Consider the following 21304-nt stretch of genomic DNA (forward strand, 5'->3'; position numbering starts at 1 on the left):
TTACTGTTTTTGCATTATTGTAAGGGGTAGGTGCTGAGGTTAATAAAACACAACCTAACAGGTAGAAAATGTAATTTATTATTAGTTTCTGTTTTAGCTTCATCCCTTCTAGCCACAATTGTTGGAGAACCTTTTTTAACAGTAGTCAGTTGTTAGCTTAGCAGAATGCTTACATCAGTCATAATTTGAGTCAGTTATGTTTCAGTTCTTCCATGCATCGTGTGCTGAGTGCTATCTTTGTAGCATGCAAAGCTGCTACCTGAATAGAGCATTCCAAATCAGTCACTGCAGATTGTTGCAGTTAGGATGCTGCCTTGAGGCTGAAATACACAACCTGCAGAGATCTGAAAACGCTAGGCATAATATACAGTACTTGCCACCTTTGTAAGTGGCAACAGAGAAAAACTGAGCATCGTACACTAAACTTTACACTAGGGCTGCACGATATTGGGAAAAAATGACATTGCGATATTTTATTTTTCAGCGATATTGCGATATGAAATCTAATCAAATTTTTTCTTACAAACAAAAATGGGGTGAACACTTACATTCTCATTTTAAATGATTTAAACATCGACACCATCAAGTCAATTGATTAATATGCGCGAGGGAGAGAGAGCAAGACAGCTCGCTCACTCGCTCGCTCTCTCTCGCGCGCGCGCATGCGCGCTCTCTCTCTTTCTCTATCTCTTTTGTGCGCTCTCTCTATCTCTCTCTCGCTCTCTCTCTCTCACGCGCTCTCTCTCTATCTCTATCTCTCTCTATCTCTCTCGCTCTCTCTTTCTCTCACGCGCGCTCTATCTCTCTCTCTCTCTGCCCTGTCAAAACTTTCACTCTATTTTGTTTTAGCTGTGCAATTAATCCGCGAATCACATTCGTCAAGGGCCGGGGAGCAGCTGGCCCGTACAGTTAATGAATAACGGATCAACTACGACAGCCTACATCGCACATCCTGCGATGTGACTATCGTGGATTCGTAGATCGCGATATCGATGCTTAAACGACACATTGTGCAGCCCTACTTTACACTAAGCTTTTAAGTTGATCCTGAACACAACTCCACAGCTTAAGCAGAGACACAGGACCAGTTCTACAGGGGTTCTAGAGGGTGCTAAGCACAGTCAAACGGAATCAATAGCACCCTCAGTTAAAAAAATAAAACTGTGTAGTGTATTCCAGCCTTTAGAAGATAGAGTAGCTCACTAGGTCATGAAACAACTGTTGTGTTCAGTGACATTAACAGTTTTAATTCTCCTTCCTCTTTCAGAACTCAGGCCGTGAGGATCACAGACGATCGCTTCCGTCACCCAGCGTGCTACACCTGTACAGAATGCGGGCTCAACCTAAAGATGCGCGGCCACTTCTGGGTGGAGGACAAAATGTACTGCGAGAAACATGCCAGAGAAAGATACCAGGGCCCCGGCAATAACTATCGCTCCGTTGTGTCCCCAAACCACTGAGACGCCCAAGCAGCCGCCCTCCTGATGCCACCTCCAACTCCTCTGATTGGCTGCGAGTATAGAGAGGAGAAGATGCTGATGTCATTGCTACGTTGTCCAATGGGAGCCAAATTGAGTGCTTGGTGTAATGTCACTTGCAGCTTTGGGACCTGCCGCAATTGTGTCCTCTTCTCCAGTTATTATATACCCCTTGAATAGAGACTATAAGCTTTGATCTAATGGATTTGGAAGGGGGCGTCTCTGTTAGAGCGTGGTATTTCTATACAGTTGAATTTCTACATTTACCTGCCTGTTCCACATGTTGTTTTATGCTTTGAAAACTGCTTGTTTTTCAATAGACATTTAACTTGGGTTTATCTTAAATAGTTTTTTGGCTAAATTTAGTAGCTATTTTCCATACCGAGACTCAAATGGTGAGATTCTTCAAGTGGGCATCATCAGTGCTAATCACAGGACTGGTTTCCTTGATGTATTTGTGTGTAAATAGTCGCAAACAACTTCACTGATTTCTGTTTGCACTTGTTACTGAAGGGTTTAATTATTACTTGGAAGTGATTCTTAGTTTGATGTATATTTCTCCCTTTATAAAAAGACATTATCCACAACAATTCCTCCATCCACACAGGAGCACGCATTTAGACCTCTGCATAGTTTATTTGCCATATGCTTTGTACTAAATAAGGGATATCTAAGAAATGATGATATTTGTGTGTAAATATGTTTATTTTTTCACCTTAAACCGTATGCGGACTGAGTGGAGGGTTTGCACGCACTTGTTCGTGTTCAGGGTTGCATGTTTCATTTTGACTGTATTGTGTGTTTTCGGGTGAGAGATGTTGGATCATGCTCAGCTTTGAATGCAAGAGAAAGGAGTATCAGAGCAAACGATGTGAAACATTTGTGGATTAAATTCGGCAAATGGATCATGAATCCTCACATTGTGTTTGTAGGGTTGCCTCTCTTTTTACCTTTCCCGTTTCAAATAAAAAAAAAGCTTTCTGATTATCAGTGGATATTTGGATGAATTGCTTTTGTCTGTTTTGCTGTATTATGGTATTTTGGTTAAGTTGTTTGATTCTTATAAATGCGTTTTTATAGTAAAGGTGCTTCATTTACTCACCCTAAAGCTCTTTCTTCTGTTAAACACAAAAAGATAATTTGAAGAAGCTGGGTAACCAAACAGTTGATGACTTCCACAGTGTGTGTGTGTGTGTGTGTGTGTATATAATTTTTTTTTCCCCAGAAGAAGTTCAGTATAAGTAAATGACAGAAATTTCATTTTTGGTTGAACTTCCCCCTTTAAGTACAGTCCACTCCATAGGCCTATATGGCAAACAGGAAGATCACGATAGATGAACTTTTGGAAGGCACAGCATGTTAAAAACAATTTATTTTCTTCAACAACCATATACATAGCCAAATGACCTATAGGGAATGAGAATACGGGCTAAATTATGCGTAGTGATGGACACTTTGAAAACACTACTTTGTGAAGCTCAGGCGGGAAGGAAGTCGACCGGAAGTTGAAGTCGGCTGCGTGCCGCCATCTTGTAGCCGCCATCTTGTAGCAGAACTTCACTTGCGTTAGCATCCCATTGACTCCCATTCATTTTGGCGTCACTATGACAGCGAATAACTTTACATCTGAGGCGTGAGACTCCATTTGTCCATTATTTATTTCTAAAGATACACAACAATGTATAAAGGGCTCCATTACCTTCTATGTTACATTATGGCCCCGTAGAAAGTTTTTGTAAAAATAGGCTAACGATTGCGTCATAACCACTCGACTCTCTGTCGCACAGTAGAGAAATTACCGTACAGACAGGAGGAGAAGCTCGCAGGCAATCGGGGAGACGTCAAGAGAGAAGCCCATAGATACAAGCCCTGGCGTTACATTTTAAAATACTATACAAAATAATTAATCAGAATACTTACTCCTGCTCACTCACGCGCCAAAGAACTCCCCGCTCAAGCTCGCCGTCTCTGCAAGATTAACGATGGCAGTTTGCACGCACAGCCACTAGAAGATTTACATCTGTCAGACAGGTTGCTGACGTCATCAAGCTTAGTTTGAGTCTGCGCGTCAGAAACGGAAGTGCTAAAAATCGCTAAAAATGGGCTTCACTTGTCTCAATTGAATTCCAATGGGGTCGCTGTGTCCATTTCTTTTACTGTCTATGGTGAAGCTTAGAAAGCATACAAATTATTTGCATCCAGTATCAAACTGCCAAAGTCACATGATTTCAGTAAATGAAGCTTAGTTTCACAATAACGGTTTTGAAATGTTTCAGAATTTCAGTGGTTGACACTAAATAGCGATGATCTACAGTGGTGATAAATCCAAATCCTGATGATCCACTGTTATTATAAGTTTAGTGAAATTTCTGCAATGCAAATAAGTTACTTGTAGTAGCATATTAGAAAAGCAACAGACCCAGCTGTCATCAAATGCACACTGCTTCAGTGAGAAGGTTGTGTTGGAAGTAACCGCAGTGTGGAGTTTAAATCGAGAATTCATTCACAGCATGCTGGTGCAAAAATCATGGTATGGGGATGTTTTTCATGCTATATGGTGTTGGGCTTTTTATAGTGTACCAGGGATTAGGCATTTGAATCAATTATGTTGCCCTGTGTTGAAGAGGAAGTGCCCCCGAAATGGGTGTTTCAACAAGACAATGACCCTAAACTCCTGAGTAAGTGAGCAACATGGTTTCAGACTAAAAGGATTGAGGTAATTGAGTGGCCAGCTCAATTAAATTTTTTTTTTTTTTGCCTGATATCAGATCAAGGTTTTTAATGATTTTCAATGATACATTTGTGTAATCAAGAGAAAAAGATGTAGTTATTGGTCTGGGCTAGTTGACATAAAACATAGAACAAAGAAAACAATCCATACATATTAATAAAATAACGATCACCTAAAGACATTCCATATTGAATTTTACTAGATGATTAGTTAATTGAATATATTACACCCTCAATAAAAATGTGCAATTGGCTTGTAAAAAGTGTTTTTTATGAAAGTTTGGGCTAAGCTTTTGTTGTATTTACACCGTACTGACCAGCGGGTGGCGTTTCGAGGGCTTGAAAAGGTGAATCATTTTGCGAAGAAATTAATTCAAAATAAGTTGTTAATTCGACGCGACCAAAAGAAGTGGCAACATTATAGCAGACAAATAATAATAATAATTTCCTCGCTAGAGAGAGCGCTAGAAAACAGATGCCGAGCTCGCTTTTCTTGACGGGTAACGTTAAACGGATAGCACTGTACACCACGGTGGTGGATCGGTAGATAAATCTGGCGAAGTTCTTCGAGGTGATTCTCACTTTCACATTCAAGTTTACCGCTTTGTCGGTAGACTACAGAACCAATGATTTCAGTCAACATTTCTCTCTTCTTATATGGCCTTTACTCTTCTGCCTAAACAAACTGATTTTTTCTTTCAGGTGCGTATGTCTTTTTTGTTTCATATACCACCTGGAAAGCAGTTTTTTTATTTATTAATTTATGTTGGCATATTGTAGGAAACATTTTAAAATGGTAAATGTTTTATTTTGTATTTTTTGCAGCTGTAACATTTACCTTTCATTCTGCTATCCTATTTTAACATAAGATGGTAAATTTATGAGACAGGTTGCAGAGGTTTTTATATGTTCAAAAGAGAGGAAAATTGTTCAACAAAACAGCACCCACAGATATTGTGAAGACGACAAAATGTCTTTTTGTGATTTTTTTTTGACCGCTAGATGGCATTAGAGATGATTTCGTCCGATTAGCATGGTTGGCTGCATTGTTGCCAGTTTAGCAAATTTTGGTGCTAGATTTAGCAACTTTTCAGACTACCCTAGCAATTTTTTTAAGCACCTATAGCAACCAATTTAGCTATTTTAAAAAAGTTTTTTAGCAACTTTGAGCAACTTTTGTAAAGTGACTCAAATAATAAAAAGGCACATTTTCATCTAAATTACACAAAAAGAGGAAACCATTGAACAGCTAGCCAACCAAGCAGCACATCAAACTGGAGAGAGCTGGAGAAAGTACAAACGAACAGTACAAACATCAAATGTGCATTAGGTTTCTAGTTCCATTTGGTCAATATTAGCTTATATAATTGTTGTTCAGATATAGGAACACTGTAAGAAAAAAATATGTGGAAAAACTGCAAAGGTACCAGTCATGTTCTGCCAGGATGTTATCCATTAAGTTGTAACTTCAAAACACAAAATGCAATGTGAAATTTAAAACACAGGTAAAACACCTGTAAAAATAAATATGGATCGTTCCTTCATATTAACAGTACATTGTTTTCTATTTTAGCAGACTTTTGTGTTGCACACTATGTACACTGCTTAAATGTAAAAATGCTTTTTTGTGTCATGATTATGCAATGACGTCATGACACAATGACATCAAAATGTTCATTTAGCAATGAATCGATCTGCCTTTAGCAACTTCCCCTGGTAATGAGTTGGCAACACTGGTTGGCTGGTTCTCAGTCAATCAGCACTAGCTATCTGCAAACAATGAACCAAGCCATTAGGACGTCATTAGAAAAGCAAGCTAAATTTGTCTTGCAATGCATGTTTAGTAGTTTAGTACTGTAGTTTAGTAGTGCTGGTGCCAGTTTAGACTTTTTTCACTGGTAAAGAAATATGTATGACGTCCAAGTAATACAATGGAAACAAGCAATCATTCTTAGCCTTATGAATCATTTTATTTACAGCAATTGAGATTTTAAATCAGTCTATTCAGTTCATTTGAGACTTACTCTCTCATAAAACTAGGCTACCCAGCATAAATAACCGGTGCCGAAGCAATTTACATTGTTTGTCGGAGATGAATGACCTGCCTGTGCTGTTTGATATTTTTGGACATAGGTTTCTCCCAGCAATCAGTTAAGGTCACGGGTTGTTATCTCTGGTGTTTTGTTCATGTGTGTGAGGTCATGCTTGTTTCCAGACATCGCTGTAATCAATCTTTCCCCAAAAGCCCATTAAACGGAATCAGCGGTTAACACTAAAGACAGGAACTGTGCTCCGGTGAACAGGGAAATGGGAGCAATCAGACATTTGTTAGACTGATTTCCTAATGGGACACGCTGACGGAATGGCTGATGTACATTCAAGTGGTCCGCACTTAACTCCTGCTCTCTAACCTCATTGTTGAGGCCTGACATTTTATGAGGTTGTGTCAAATATTGGCCCACTTGAACATACTTGGTCTTTGTGGTGTTTTATGTCACTGTAGAAATAGCTTAACACGAAAATGTTAATTCAGATGAAAGTTATTCAATCATCTTATGGGGGTTCTGCAACTGCAAGTATTTTTTTCTGATGGTTGATTTAATTTAAACTAACAGATTTTAGATTTTAACATTTTTGTTATATGAAGGTAACAGACATGTTTTAGGAACTTTATTTCTTTATGTATGTAGGTGTATATTATGGAAGTTTCTGCCACAGGATAAAAAAAAATTGAATAATAACTCCAAATCAAACCTTTTTTCTTGCAATTCTGAAAAAAAAAAGAATCTCGCAATAATTATTTTTTTCTGTCTTGCAATTCGGAATTTACATCTTGCAAATCTTGAGTCGTCTTCTCAGAATTGGAAGTTTACTGTTAACTGTAATTATGACTTTATATGTTGAAAAAAAATAAAAAATAAAATAAAACATTGCATGTATTATTATTTTTTTTTAAAATTCTGAGCTTAAATCTCACAACTCCACATTTACTTTTGTTTGCAAGTTTACTGTGTCTTGTCATTCTGACTTTATATCCTGAAAAAAGTACAACTTGTAATACATGAACTCTGAGAAGAAGAACGTATTTGATGGAGATTTTTGTGAATTTTCTTTTTTTTTCATTATTTTTTAGAAAAGAAAGAAAGAAAGAAAGAAAAACTGTTCTCCTGGATGTTGATAGTAGAAATGCTTGCCTCTGAAACATTACTAACATCAACAGACGGACACCACAAGGTGGCGCTGTACATAAACACAGGCCTGCTGAACATCCATATCTGAGTCACTTGACTTCAGATCAAGTAGATATCCTTTAATCACGCGCCAACACTGCTTTGAAATGAACTCACAAAGTGTTCTTTATATATTTGTTGGCTGTGTTTTTGTTTTTGTGCCTTTCATACATTTGGTTGTGTTTTTCAACCAGTATTAAATCTCTCTGTGGATCAGAGGCAGATAGTGACCTCATCAGAGTGATAGCGCCAGGGGAAATGACATCAGCCAGCGGGGGTCATTACCTTCAGCCCTGAGAGGAGCTGTCTCACACACAGTGTCTGTAAGATAAGTCACTAGTATTATAAGAACCATAGTAATATATCATATTTGATATCACATTATTATGTGTGTGTGTGTGTATATACTTACATAAAGAAATGTAAAACTAATGTATATTAACATTTATTATTTATTATTTATCATATCTGCATTGTAAATAAATTATATTTATACAATACAAAAGTATGGCAAAGTATGGAAGATTTTTAAGTAAAGTTGAAATTGAAGTTTTACAATAACAGAAAATAAAGTTTTAAATTGTGGTAATATTTCACAATATGTGTGTGACTTTTCAAAATCACTCATAAATATAATGTATATATCATGAACTCAGATCCAGATTCAGATCAAGTCTAAATTCTGAGGAAAAAACAGTCACTATTATCTTTTTCTTTCGTTTTGTTTTAATCCTGTGACAGAAACAAGCTTGCACAATTTAAATAATAATAAAAAAAACTTTATAATTGTATATACATTAAGAAAATAAAGTTACAGTATAATAATGAAAAAATGTTCCTCCTGCTGACTTAAAATTTTAAGTTTAGTAAAAACAATGAAGTTTAGTCAACTTAAAATTCTATATTATATTTTATATTTATAAAAAATATATTTTAGTTGAGTAAAAAATTAAGGCAGTGGGGTAACAGATTATTTTAAGTTGAAATTTTTTTTATAGTGAAATTAAAAATAGAAAATTAATATAAATTGTAGTATTATTTCACAATATTTCTTTGAAATATATAATAATAAATGCTAAATAGATAAAAAACTGTTTTTGAATAATTAATAAAAAATAATAGTATTTTTAGGGCTGTCTCTCTCTAAAGCCTAATAACTATCTGTGTCATTTCCTCCTTGTATTTGCCTATTGTATTACTTTCACTCTCACTGAAGACTGAGGCCCACTTCTCCGTTTCTATTCCCTCTTCTTTATTCCACCTGGAATGGACTCCAGATGTTGTTCAGGGAGAGAGAGATACTGCTTGCTCGGCGATATGAGCTAGAAAAGAAAAGCAATGGGGGAACAGGAGGGAGTTCGCGAAAGTGTGCGCAAGAATGTTGGAAGGACATAAAAGTTTGTCTGGATGACATTAAGTACAATTTGATGTAATGTGCAGTTTGGGACATGACATTTTAAATGGAAACTGCGTACCAGATGAGGAGGGTTTGGGTGTCTTGGAGGTGGGGAGGGAACGTGCTCAAAACGTTATTTAAAGTGCAGGATAAACAGACCTCGTTTGGAGCACGTTTGTCTGTTTCCGGAAGCAATTGGAATGGCCTTTCCTGCAGGCCCTTATTCCGCAGTGCCGAAGCGAATACAGCAATAACAAACGTGGGTTTGCACAATTTTAGCCAGAACACAGTCCCCCTTTGTGCGAGCGGGCAGCGCTCACACGTCTGAACCTGTGGCACGGGACACGAACGTCAACCTCAATTAAAAACCTCCATCCGTTTACTCCAAAGTATTTTCAAAACGTGGCCTACGGTTTCCTATTTCTCTGCTTCTTGTATATCAAAAAGGGTCGGTTTTAAAATTAAAAGTTGCCATTTTAAAATAAAACAACACGGTATTTTAGCTCTGCTGGAAGTAAACGTTGACTTCCAGTACAGTATGAGCATCAAAGACCCGAGGAAATTAAGTATCACGTGTGTTGGGAATTTCACAGCATGGCCCATAAACATCTCAGAGGTCCATATCTGGTTCCCTTTCCTCCTTTCCCGAGCTCTTTTTGAAACTTTTGAACATTTCTGCTGATGGGAGCATTTTTTTCCTCCATAGCAAATGCCTGATAAGAAGATTTGAGTAGCAACTGAACAGACACACATTGTTGTTATAATAATGACAAACAGAATTTGCAAGAACTCTGGGACCTTCAAAATAAGCCTTAATCCTTCATGATTCCGTCTCTGTGGTTTTCTTTTGGTTCGTCTGAAGGTTAACCTCAGCCAGTCTGTGTATACTACATGCATGACACATGACCATCATCCACACATTTTGTCTTAGTGGGATCCAAGTGTTGAAATGTAATTGCCTGCCACTCACTTTTTGGCTCAGCTTTGGAGTTCACAGTTTGTTAAACAACTGGAGCATTTAAACCCATTTTTATTCATTCATAATCCAGCAGCAGAGTAAACAGTCATTGGTAAGGGAGGATATAGTTTTGAAAAAAGTTCAATAATGATTCTAAATAGGGAGCGTTAGTTTGTGCGGTTCAGTATGCTATTACATGTTTACAATGCTGTAATAACATAGTAATAGGTAATGTGTAAGGCTCTGCTATAGTGTGGTCTTCATTTCCTCAGCCGTGCATTTATGTTGACACAGCTGTAAGTATAAGTCAAATACTGGTTTCGCTGGAGAAATGCTTGCAATATGTGAAGATTGTGAAATCGTCCTTCAACTGCTTACTTAAGTCAGCAATTCTGTTGTATTTGTTCTGTCTGAACCAAGAGAAACAAACTAAGAGGCAACTGTATATCTGTCATTCTTGATGATCTGTTTCCTGGATGTATTAAATTTCTCCTCTTTGGTTCTCAGACCCCATGCGCTCTGTACACATCGCAGCCAAAGCCTCATTCAGGCTCCTATGGTCCAGTCGCACGCAAAGATCCAAGGAGGCACCGACAGCCGCAAGAACTGACCAGCTGGGTCATAGTGCCTGATATGTAGACATGACTAATATGTTAATGACATGACTAATGCCAAGTCCAAACATATATCTAATATAAAGAGAGACAGAGAGAAAGAGTTTTTAAAGAAAAATACCAAATGCTGCCATTGCTGAGGGATTCTTACAGTATTCCTCACATGTTGGTCATATAATTAAAACCTTTTCAAAGATGCTTTAGTTTTACATTAGTTATCCATTTTCATCTGATCTACCCCAGTGCTATTAAAAGTCGACAAAAATTCACGTTTAAAATGGAATGATTTTTATTTTCACTCGATTAATATTTTAATAATTGAATCTTTTTGCACTTTAGAGAACATTTCATGAACTTTGAGCCATTAATGCCAATTATGAAGCTTTGTTTTTAAGAGTTAGTTGTCTAATACACCTGGCATTGTATATTACAAGTGTTGTTAGCAATTTGACACATTTTTATACTTTGGATCACCTCGTGTCTGCTAAATGTAAATGTACATATCTTTCTGAAAATATCGAGAAACAGATTTAAGAAAGACCTTATTGTGATTGTTTTTATGGATGTATTTTTATTAATTAAAATACTTTAAAAATAATATTTATTCCTGTGATGCAAAGTTGAATTTTCATCAGCTATTACTTCAGACTTCATGATCCATATATCCATTTATATCAACTTGTACTATTAGCCTACTTATCTTTTTCATTTTACCTTGAGTGCATAAATAGCAAAAATGCTAAAATAAATAATACTTTATCAATGCAAATAGTTTTTGTATGAATGTTTTCCACAAATGCAAATACACTGTTCATTTTATTACTATAATTAATTAGACTAGCATGATCTGGATACTGTAATGTAAGCTCATAGTGTTACCATAAATAGACTGATACTGGTGGCATTAAATTGGCTGCGCTAGGACCGCGCGGCTCCGGGAGAGGAATGTGCGCACTGAGGCTGGAACTGAGTGTGAGTGTGACAGGATGGCAGAGGAAAAGCGCCAGAGTCCTGAAATTATGATCGGGACCGTTATTCAAAGTCAGATTTCGACTGACACCACACGGACCCCGGGGCGCACCGGAGCCGCAGCGCGTCACGTTTGCTGATGCGCGACTGCGACTTTTTGACAAGTCAACTAGCATTCTCCTGTGAAATACACCAGGAAAAATTATGGAAAACAGCTGCTTTGAGGAATCGTTATTGCGGGGCGCTCAAAAGCACACGAGTTACAACTTCACTTTCGTTTAAAAAGGCGACAGAGTGACATTTTTGCACGTCGCTCGTTTGCGCTCGTCACATGCGTAAAGTTTTTTTTTTTTTTTAAGTGCTCCTTCGATTTTATTTGGGACATGAAGGAAAGAAAATGCATGATGGAAATATGACATGATGGATATGTTTTACTGCCTCAGTGACAGGAGTCATGTTTTAACAGAAGTGCGAGTGTTGCAGTCTAACGTGGTGATCTATCCATTCACACTTGGAAAGGAATAACTGTGTATCTCAGCATTGATATTTAAAAGTTATTATCAGCCAGAAAAGCTTGTGCCCGGATGTCATGGGCTGACCTGGGACAGGGCAGTTGAAAGTGTGGGGGACAATGTCGGGACCCTGCGTCCGCATCCCGTTTTGGGTTCGTGTGTTTGTCCTGCTGCTGCTTCACAGAGTCTCTGCAGGGTGTCCGGAGCTCCTTTCCAGCGGCTGCAGCTGCGCAGAGGACCGCAGTAAAGCGCACAGTGCGCCCGGGGCGCGGAGGAAAGTGAGCTGCGTTGGGAAGGAGCTGACTGAAACGCCCGAAGTCAGTCTGCTCCCCAACAGGACCGTCTCACTGTGAGTATTTCATTCATTTACTCTCTTAAGCAACACTTTGTCAATGGTACAGCATAGCCTACGTATTTCATGAAAACAACAAATTGGCTGCTCGACTACAATGATATAACCAAGTCAATATAATTATATTAAGCTCATGCTTGTGTTACATTTGTGACCCAAATCTTCACCGCATAGTTTGTGCAGGAAATTATACCCGTGTTTGTAGTGGGATCTGGAATGTGAAAATTCTCAAAATCACTAGTTTCAAGTAATTGATTTCAAACAAATCTGTGAAGACGCTGGACTATAGCAAATGAGATTGCGGGAATTATTGATAGCACAATGATTTACAGTGATATGGCGTTGATTATGAAGGCTATATCTAGCATCTACCGTAAAATCAGAAAATGTGACAGCAACACTGGGCATAAAGATGTAAACTGGCATACAAGACTGATAAAGACAAAGTTCTGACCCTTTTATAGTGACTACAAGATCTTAATAGACAGCGGCTTTGAGCAGCTGTCAAAATGTAACTCTATACAGGGAGTCCAGGGCTAACTGTAACAGGTTTTACATTTCTCTTCACAACTCATTGATTAATACAAATATATGTACCTTCTTTTGAAATAAGAAACATTTACATGTTACCGGGAACACATGATAGGTAAAAACTGATAGCATGAATGCACTGTAAGTCGCTTTGGATAAAAGCGTCTGCTAAATACATACATTTATTTTTAATTTTAATTAAATTTACAGTCAAATGAATATTCTTACATCAAGAAAGACTTAGATTAGTATTTGTTGGTTGGGGACAGGTGTAGCCCTTGAAAATGAAAATATAATCTGAAATATATGAATATATTAAATGAAAATATAATCTAAAAACAAATGATTAAGCAACTGTACTGTCAAATAAGTTCTATTGCACTGATTCTTTAAAATGCCAATAATGTTTGTTTAAAGGACAACCGATCATTTGATTTAATGATAACAATTTTCCATTCATTCATATGGTATTTCATAACTAGTTTTATAGTTAGCCAAGCTCACAGCCATATTACAATATTTTGTGGTAACTTGTGTACCAAGAACAGAGGATCTGTTTTTATGTGCTGTTACAACTTTTTACCAACATCAGCAGTTAAAGTAAAGATGTTTAGAGTAAAGCCATTTGAGTTGTATTCAAAGGCATTGGAACAGTAGACACAGAAAGAAAAAAATATGGCTATATTGAATATCTCACAAAAAGGACGATCATACACTACTTAGACACATTGTTTACATGCTGTACTACAAACTCTTTGCTCTTTTAGATGAATTTTCCTTCAGCAAAAAGATGAGAGATGAGGTGAGAATTATGATCAGACTGAAGCACTGAAGAGGAGCTTGTTGCAGAACTCAACACTGATGTATTGTCAAAGGCCTGTCATTTTACACATGCCTTTCATCCAAAAGCAAAGGAGATGTGCTTCTTGAACGCATCCCTCCCACCTCTGTCCACACACACACACACACACACACACACAAGTAACCCCCCCTCACCCCTGCCCCGAGATCTGTGCACTTTAATGGCCGACCGTCTCCTTCCTTTCCCAGTGCTATAATATCCCAGTCTGTTCATAATGGACCATATTCATGTTGTCTGTGCAGGAAGGAAGCTAAACCCACTCCAAAGTTTGGCTGTATCTAGTTATGACCTATTGCGTTATTACCTGTTAGTCTTGATGACTATTATAGTACTTGAGAGCAGGTCTGTGGGTGTTTGGGCGCCCGTACAAAATGCTTGTCGGACAAAGTATGCACTTAATCCCAGTGTGAGACAAGGGAGATCAGTCTAAAGCTACGTGTATTTGTTTTGGTGAGGGGAGCGCCATTTTTCGTCTGTTTCTTGACATGGACGCCGTGCAGCCGTCCAACATCTTTGGTAGTATCCAGGCTGAAAATTGGTGTGGAAAAGCAAGAATTAAACACTCTTCATCTCAGAACTCCTGCCTTCCAATGATGCCCTTCTGCTCCCCTTCCCAGCGGGAGCAGAATTCGCCTGCACATGGCTGTCGTAAAAACATAAACATTAAAAGCGCTCGAAACGCTGCGAACAAGCCCAGGAGAGGAGTATGCAGCCAGAGGATTGGTCCCCTCGGAGGAGGAGGCCCAGGGTAGCCAGGATTCTATTTAAAGAGGCTAGTGGTTCTGCTTAATAATCACTCACATCTGCTCAACACATTGCCTCTGTGAAACCAGAGGAAATGGACTGAAAAAAAGATAGGAAGGGGGCAAAAGTAGGCTGGGTGGCAGACGACGGAGGCGGTTGGAGACAAGCTCACATGAGCCTTTTGCACCTCTTAACATCATTTATTTGTTTTCCGAACATGTGGAAAGCACACCGTGTGGCAATTTTATGAGGCTTTGTCTGTTAGAAGTGGAGTATTCATAGTCCCCCTCCGAAGGGAAAATGAGCAACGGTTAATGAAAATGCTGTGCTCAGCACTAGTTTAGTTGTGTGTTTTTCAGGGTAGTCGATCTGACTGTTTCTAAGGATTTTTTTTTTACCTTTCTACATGCAGAATGTTGCGTTAATGCTGTTGTTTTCGCGGACATTCCTTGGGATTGTCCAGACAGCATCCCAGGTGCACTCTGGGATACATCATCTGTCTTTTTCCCACTCATCCCTCTTGCTGCTCTCTAACTCACCTGGACAAAATGTTGGTATAAAATAGTTCTAGTAGAGGAGATCGGTGCCAAAGCCCTATGAGGCAATTCAGTTCACTCTGTGGCCATCTTGGCAACATTATCTGCTTGAATGGGAATACCCCCAAAACTTCTTGTTAAGATTTCATATTTCAAATCAGAGATAAAATCTGACAGTAATGTTGTCACAAATTTAGTAAATCACACAAAAAACGGATTGTTCTATTTCTACTCTGTCATAAAAAAAATTTCCTGTTAAGGACACCTAGGCAATTCGTTTGACTGATCTGTTAATGGGTGTTTGATTCAGTGCCTAATAGGATGCATTTGCACTGATTTGCACAGATTTTTGGATTAGCAGCTTACATTTTTAAAAATGTGACCCATATTCTGTATCTTCAAATTTACTTTACACTTGGCAAAACAACTCAAGGTAGTTGTACTGACCCAGAAATGCATACATCTGAGCTGATGTCATTTGCCATCATCACTTTTTCAGTGACAATCGACTTGCATTAACGGGTGTATCTGAAATGTCCACTTACATGGCAGAATCAACTGCTCATGTTCAATTCATATCAGATTTATTTCCACACATGAATGATACCTGAAACCGATCTGAGAACATCGTTATCCATGTGTTTTTTCTTGCTTACATGTTCGTGAGTCATATCTGATGTATGCCACATGGGAGGAAAAAATGTAATTGGGTCACTTGAACCATGTAAGGTAAATACGGCCACAGAGTGCTAAAAGGAGGGTGCATTTTTTTGTAGGCCAAAACCTGGAAACAAGTTAGCATTTTAGCACTTATTTAGCACAATTTTAATTGTCTTGCAATACTGCGTTACTCCATAAAAAAGTAACTTATTGCATTACTTAATTTTTATAGAAAGTATTGCATTACGTTGCTTTTGCATTACTTTTTGTCCCCTGGGCTGGACTTCCTTATTTATTTTTAATAAAAGAAAACCTGTAAAGGCCATTTCACATCAAAAGTGAAATGAATAAGCCTCAGGCTAAAGGAAGTGCTTCAGCACACTTCACTCCCAGTTTCTCTCAACACAAGGACAGGTGAGGCATCGGTGAATAAACAGGAAAACAATGTTACTTGCGTTACTTATAAAAAGTAAATCAGATATTTCAGATATTACTATACTCAGATATTTTCATAGTGTTCATAATAATCACACAAACTATTCAAACTCAAACTCTCAAGATTTTCTTTTTAAATATAGACTGCAAGAGTTGTCAGGTGTTATTGAAGTCATGTGACTTTGATGTAGTTAGTTTGTAGCCTTCTTTTAGCTTTTTACTTCTGGTGCTTGTGTTAAGTGTTCAAAATTCATCAAAGTTTTGTTAATTTGAAGACTGTCACAATGAACAAAACATTTAAGAGTCATAAACTTTGGTTCATCACAGAGCTTATTTTCTGCAATAATCCAAAAGAAGAAAAACGTTTGGCTTTCTTTGAAGGGAACCAGGGTATACCAACATATTACAACGTATTACTGCAGCACCATATTAGAAATACTACAGAGTAATTTCATGATGTACTGTATGTCATCTGAACAATGCCAATCAAGACGGACTTGATTAAATGTTTTTACGATTTATCTAATTCATTTTTCTATGAGTTGTTTGTGTCCTTCACCTTACACACTCTCGTTCGTTGCTGTGTCAGACAAAGAAAGGCAACTAGGGATAATGCAATCAGTGTTTAGGTCGTCACACAACAGAATATTCAGTACTGTATACTATATGCATTTTTGTTTCAGAGTAATGTGACACTGAGAAACTCATTGTTACAATCATTTTTATTCTAACCATAAATAAGTAATCATGTGTTCTGTGATCTGAGCAACTCCAGCTAAATGGACAGGTCTTAAGAGGTCAGAATGTGATTTCTGGGGTCAGTCATTTTGGTAAAGGTTATCTCTTGGACCAGCTGCAGGCCTGCAACACAACATCTGGCATTCCTCAGCTGATTAGGTTAGATAAGCAGATGGCATCCCTTCATCTGATTGGTGGAGATGGAAAAGGTGGTTAGTGCCCTCAATAATTACCCAGAATCATATTCTCCTTCATATCGTTCATCCACTGAACATAGCCTGAATAAGTCAGTGAATAGTAGTGGTGCAGATTACACACATAAATCCAAATCCTGCTTTAGCGATATACACTATCATTTAAATGTTTGGGATAAGTAATGCTTTTTCAAAGAAGTGTTTTATGCTCATGCATGCTGCATTTTTTTAATCCAAAATACATTAAAGCAGGAATATAGTGAAATATAACTGCAATTTAATAGAACAGTTTACTATTTTAATATATTTAAACTGTAATTTATTCCTGTGATCCAAATCTGAATTTTCATCAGCCATTGCTTCAGTCTTCACTGTCCCTTAAATTCAGCAAGGATATATTAAATTGCTAAAAAGTGAAAGTAATGCCTTTAATTGTTTCAAATGATTTCGATTTTGAATAAACGCTGCTCTTTTGACATTTTTATTCATCAAAGAATCCTGAGAAATGTATCTCAGATTAAAAAATAAAAAATAAATTAAGCAGCACAACTGCTTCCAACATTGATCCTGAATCAGTATATTAGAATAAATCCTGAAGGATCATGTGACACTGAAGACTGGAGACTACAACAAATGCTAATAAGAAGATGTAAGTGGTATCAGGACACAACATGAGCTGGATTGAAATTTAGCACCCCATAGCTCAATGTGTTGGAGCACGTGTGCTAACCGCTAAGCCACGGCTCTAACCGATTCTTTGCTCCCCACGCTTCGCCTTTTTCAAAATATATGCAAAACTGTAAATCACCCGAAGGGCTCTGTTAGGAGCAGGAGAGATGCGGTTTGTTCATTGGCTGCTTCTAGCTGTTTGTCAAGCAGCTCGGCAGAGGATTTGTGGCAACACCTCCGTATTAGAGTTTAACTGCTTTGACCTCTGCGGGTAACTGATCGCTCTTTGTGCATGTGCGCGTTTGTGTTGTTTGATGCCGTTCCACACGTCAGCCTTTTCCAGGTTTCCATTGCATCCCAAATTACTCATAAATCCTCTCTGCATTAGCATATACCGTTGGCATATACAAGTAATTTGGTGCTACTTAGTGGTATAAAGCCCAATATATGTACGGCCATTTTTCCACTTTCTCTCCCTCTCTGCGCAAATGCGCCCTCTCTTTCCTCTTGCTCTCTTTCTCCACCCCTCTATCATGAGTACATCCATACACAGTGAGTCTGAACCTAAATATTTAGCTGTCCTGGTAGGAAACTGCCATGCCTAAACTCTTTCCAGATGTGGGGGAGAGCAGTGCGCTGTTTAGAGCTAATTATGTGCGGCTGCACAGTGACTGAGTTAATAGAGGGGGAGGGAGACCGAGAGAGAGAGAAAGAAGGGAGAGAGAGGAGGTAAAGAAGTGGAAAGTGTGAAATAGAGGTAGAGACCAAGGAAAGGACAGAAGGCGAGAGAATGATATGGAGTCAGGGGGGGGGGGGGGGGCAGTAATTTTAGTTGAATGTTTGTTTATCTGTTGTGCAGGAATGAGATGGGAAAGAGTGAGAGAGTGGAATGAGAGTCTGGGTATTGCTTCATGAGAGTGCACAAGTATTTATGTGTATAAATATAAGTATTAGTGCACAAGAGTGTATAAATGTGTTTGTTTATACAAATAAAAAGTTGGGAATAATTAAGATTTTTTTATGTTCTTGAAAGATAAACATTAGTTTGATCAAAAACAGTAATAATGGGAAATATTATTACAATTTTAAGTAACTGTTTTCATTTGTAATGTATTTTAAAATGCAATTTATTGCTGTGATGGAAAAGCTGATTTTTCAGCAACATTAAGTCTTCAGTGTCACTTGACCCTTCAGAAATCATTCTGTTGTTTATGTTTATGAATTATTATTGGTGCTCAGTAATTAATAATGGATCTTACTTACCTTTTGAATGTTTGTGTATAATACTTTCCACAAAATATTAAGCCACACAACTATTTTAAACATTGATAATACTAACAAATGATTCTTGAGCAGCAAATCATTATGTTAGAATAATAAATAATAAAATCCTCTTTGTATTTTAAAAAGATGTTCTTGATGTTACATTATAGTTTCTTGTGATTCTTGATTCCTGTTTTGTTTTTTTTCAAAATGTAATGGTTTCCTTTGCGACATGATTCATATTTTGCTAATGTCACCCAGGCAGTACGAAGTGAAGTGAAGTGACATAAAGCCAAGTATGGTGACTCATACCCGGAATTCATGCTCTGTATTTAACCCATCCAAAGTGCACACACACACACCGTGAACACACACCCGGAGCAGTGGGCAGCCATTTTCCATTTATGCTACGGTGCTTGGGGAGCAGTTGGGGGTTTGGTGCCTTGCACAAGGGCACCTCAGTCATGGCATTGAGGGTCGAGAGAGAGCGCTGTACATACACTCCCCTACATTTCCTGCCAGGCCAAGACCCAAACTCACAACCTTTGGATTACAAGTCTGAATCTCTAACCATTAGGCCACAACATTCCTTGGAAGTTTATGGATAAAATTACAGGCTTATGGATAAAATTAATTGGTCACACTTTAGTTTGGGGCCCAATTCTTACTATTATATAATTCTCACTATTAACGATTAACATAATTTGCTGCTGTGACGAGTCAGCTGCCTCCTCCCTGATTATCATCGGCACACCATCCTAAATCACCGCCCTTCACCAGGCTCCCCACAGGAGTGGGTGGGTGAGAGAGGAGGGGCGCTGGATCAGTCAGGGCTGGCGGCGTGTGATGGGGCACACCTGATGTGAATGTAGCCTGTGGTTTACTCACCGCCGTGGTTTAAAAGCCCAACGTGCCTCTCCTCGGGAGACTGGTCTCTTCACCGTGCATGCACACTGGTGTCCTCGTGGGTCCAGGAAACGTGCGGCGAGGGATTCCCACGCCACCAGAGATGTGAGCCGCCGGACCCGTGATTCGGAATGTGACGAGTCAGCTGTCACGAGTCACACTGGTGTCCTCGTGGGTCAAGGAAGGGTGCTTTGAGGGATTCCCGTGCCACCAGAGATGTGAGCCGCCGAGTACCGTACCCGTTTACACGGTCGACGGGCCAGGATGCCGGGCCATCCATCCCCTGCAAGCCCTGTGGCCAACGAGCAGGATGCGGCTGCTGGAAGAAGCCGCCATCCCCTCGCACCCCGGCTGAAGAGGGGAGCATGTGCGGCCGCCGGACACCGCCCCTTTACCTGGACCCTTCCTCCATGAACACTGCCCAGCCCACACGAACCCCGCAGCACGACGAGGATACCAGATCCCCTGTTTGTTTTGGACACTCTCCCCCTTTGGCTACGTTTATTCCCTCCTTTTGTTTTATTTTCTTTTAATTAAGGGATCTAAAATATGGTCAGAATAAGTTATTAATTTGTGCATTTAATAGTGAGAATTGGTCCCTAAAATAAAGTGTTACCAATAATCCAATAATCCAATAGTCTCAGACGTCACTCCCACAGACTACCCACACCATGTTCACTGATGCATATTGCACACTAAACTGAAAATACTTTAGCTTTTTATCAGCTGCACATTCTCTCACATCTATAAAGGAAGATCAAGTAAAGTACCTCTCTAATAATAAAGATAATATACTGTATGCAGGTAAATATGAAAGTGACATAGCAGCCATTTAGTCTTGAATTCGGATCACCCAAATTGCTGGTGGACACTAAAAGGTGGAGAGACGTACTCCAATAGGATGCGTAGTTTAGTACTTACATATAAATAATCCCATGTAAATAATCTGTGTTTATTTTTTAAGAAAGGTTAAAAGGATAACATCTCAGATGTGTTTCATTTAAATTATTGTGCCATTATCTGATTTATTTGATAAAATAGCCAACAGAGCCTTTTAGTCTTATAAAACCACAATCGACTTTTCTAATGCTAATTGTGGTATTTGGGGAGGGGAATGCTCATTCTAAGGTGCATTTGAATGGTCAAATTCGAGTACACGCCCCTGCAAACAAGATGAGTCATGAATTTTTTTGTCTATTTTCCTGTAAAAGGCCTTTACATTTTTAACATTTACTACTGAAAGAATTGTCCACCCCCCATTTGTACACTCGCATGTAATTTTTTTTTCTAGTAGTACACTCACATGTAATTGTTTTTTTTTCTAGTAGTACACTCGCATGTAATTGTTTTAGTTTTACCCTAGTAGTACACTAGAATGTTGGGATAGGTTTTGTTTACATTTTATCGATACCGATACCAAAAAAAGGTGCTGTCATGACTGGCATTTTAGTGTATGGACGCTTCGGGTGGACGCGCTCTGAATAAGCACATACTAGAACAGCACTCAAATAAAACGTTTCACCTGCA

The 21304-nt window shown here is 38.5% G+C and overlaps 2 protein-coding genes across 4 annotated transcripts in view; both read left to right on the forward strand.

The window, feature by feature from the left end:
• Positions 1–2468, forward strand: part of LOC132097508 (PDZ and LIM domain protein 2-like) — a 64357-nt gene extending 61889 nt beyond the window's left edge. For all 3 annotated transcript variants that reach the window (XM_059503259.1, XM_059503260.1, XM_059503258.1), the window contains exon 10: positions 1268–2468. In XM_059503259.1, coding sequence (XP_059359242.1) covers positions 1268–1460 — 193 coding nt within the window. In that variant the 3' untranslated portion in view covers positions 1461–2468. The remainder of the gene's footprint in view (positions 1–1267) is intronic.
• Positions 2469–11400: 8932 nt separating this feature from the next.
• The window catches only part of LOC132097509 (adhesion G protein-coupled receptor A2), a 98407-nt gene continuing 88503 nt past the window's right edge, over positions 11401–21304 (forward strand). The window contains exon 1 of the mRNA XM_059503261.1: positions 11401–12236. Within this exon, the coding sequence (XP_059359244.1) occupies positions 12007–12236 (230 nt within the window). The 5' untranslated portion in view covers positions 11401–12006. The remainder of the gene's footprint in view (positions 12237–21304) is intronic.

Source organism: Carassius carassius, chromosome 21 (genome assembly GCF_963082965.1).
Source record: "Carassius carassius chromosome 21, fCarCar2.1, whole genome shotgun sequence".
NCBI classification, from domain to species: domain Eukaryota; kingdom Metazoa; phylum Chordata; class Actinopteri; order Cypriniformes; family Cyprinidae; genus Carassius; species Carassius carassius.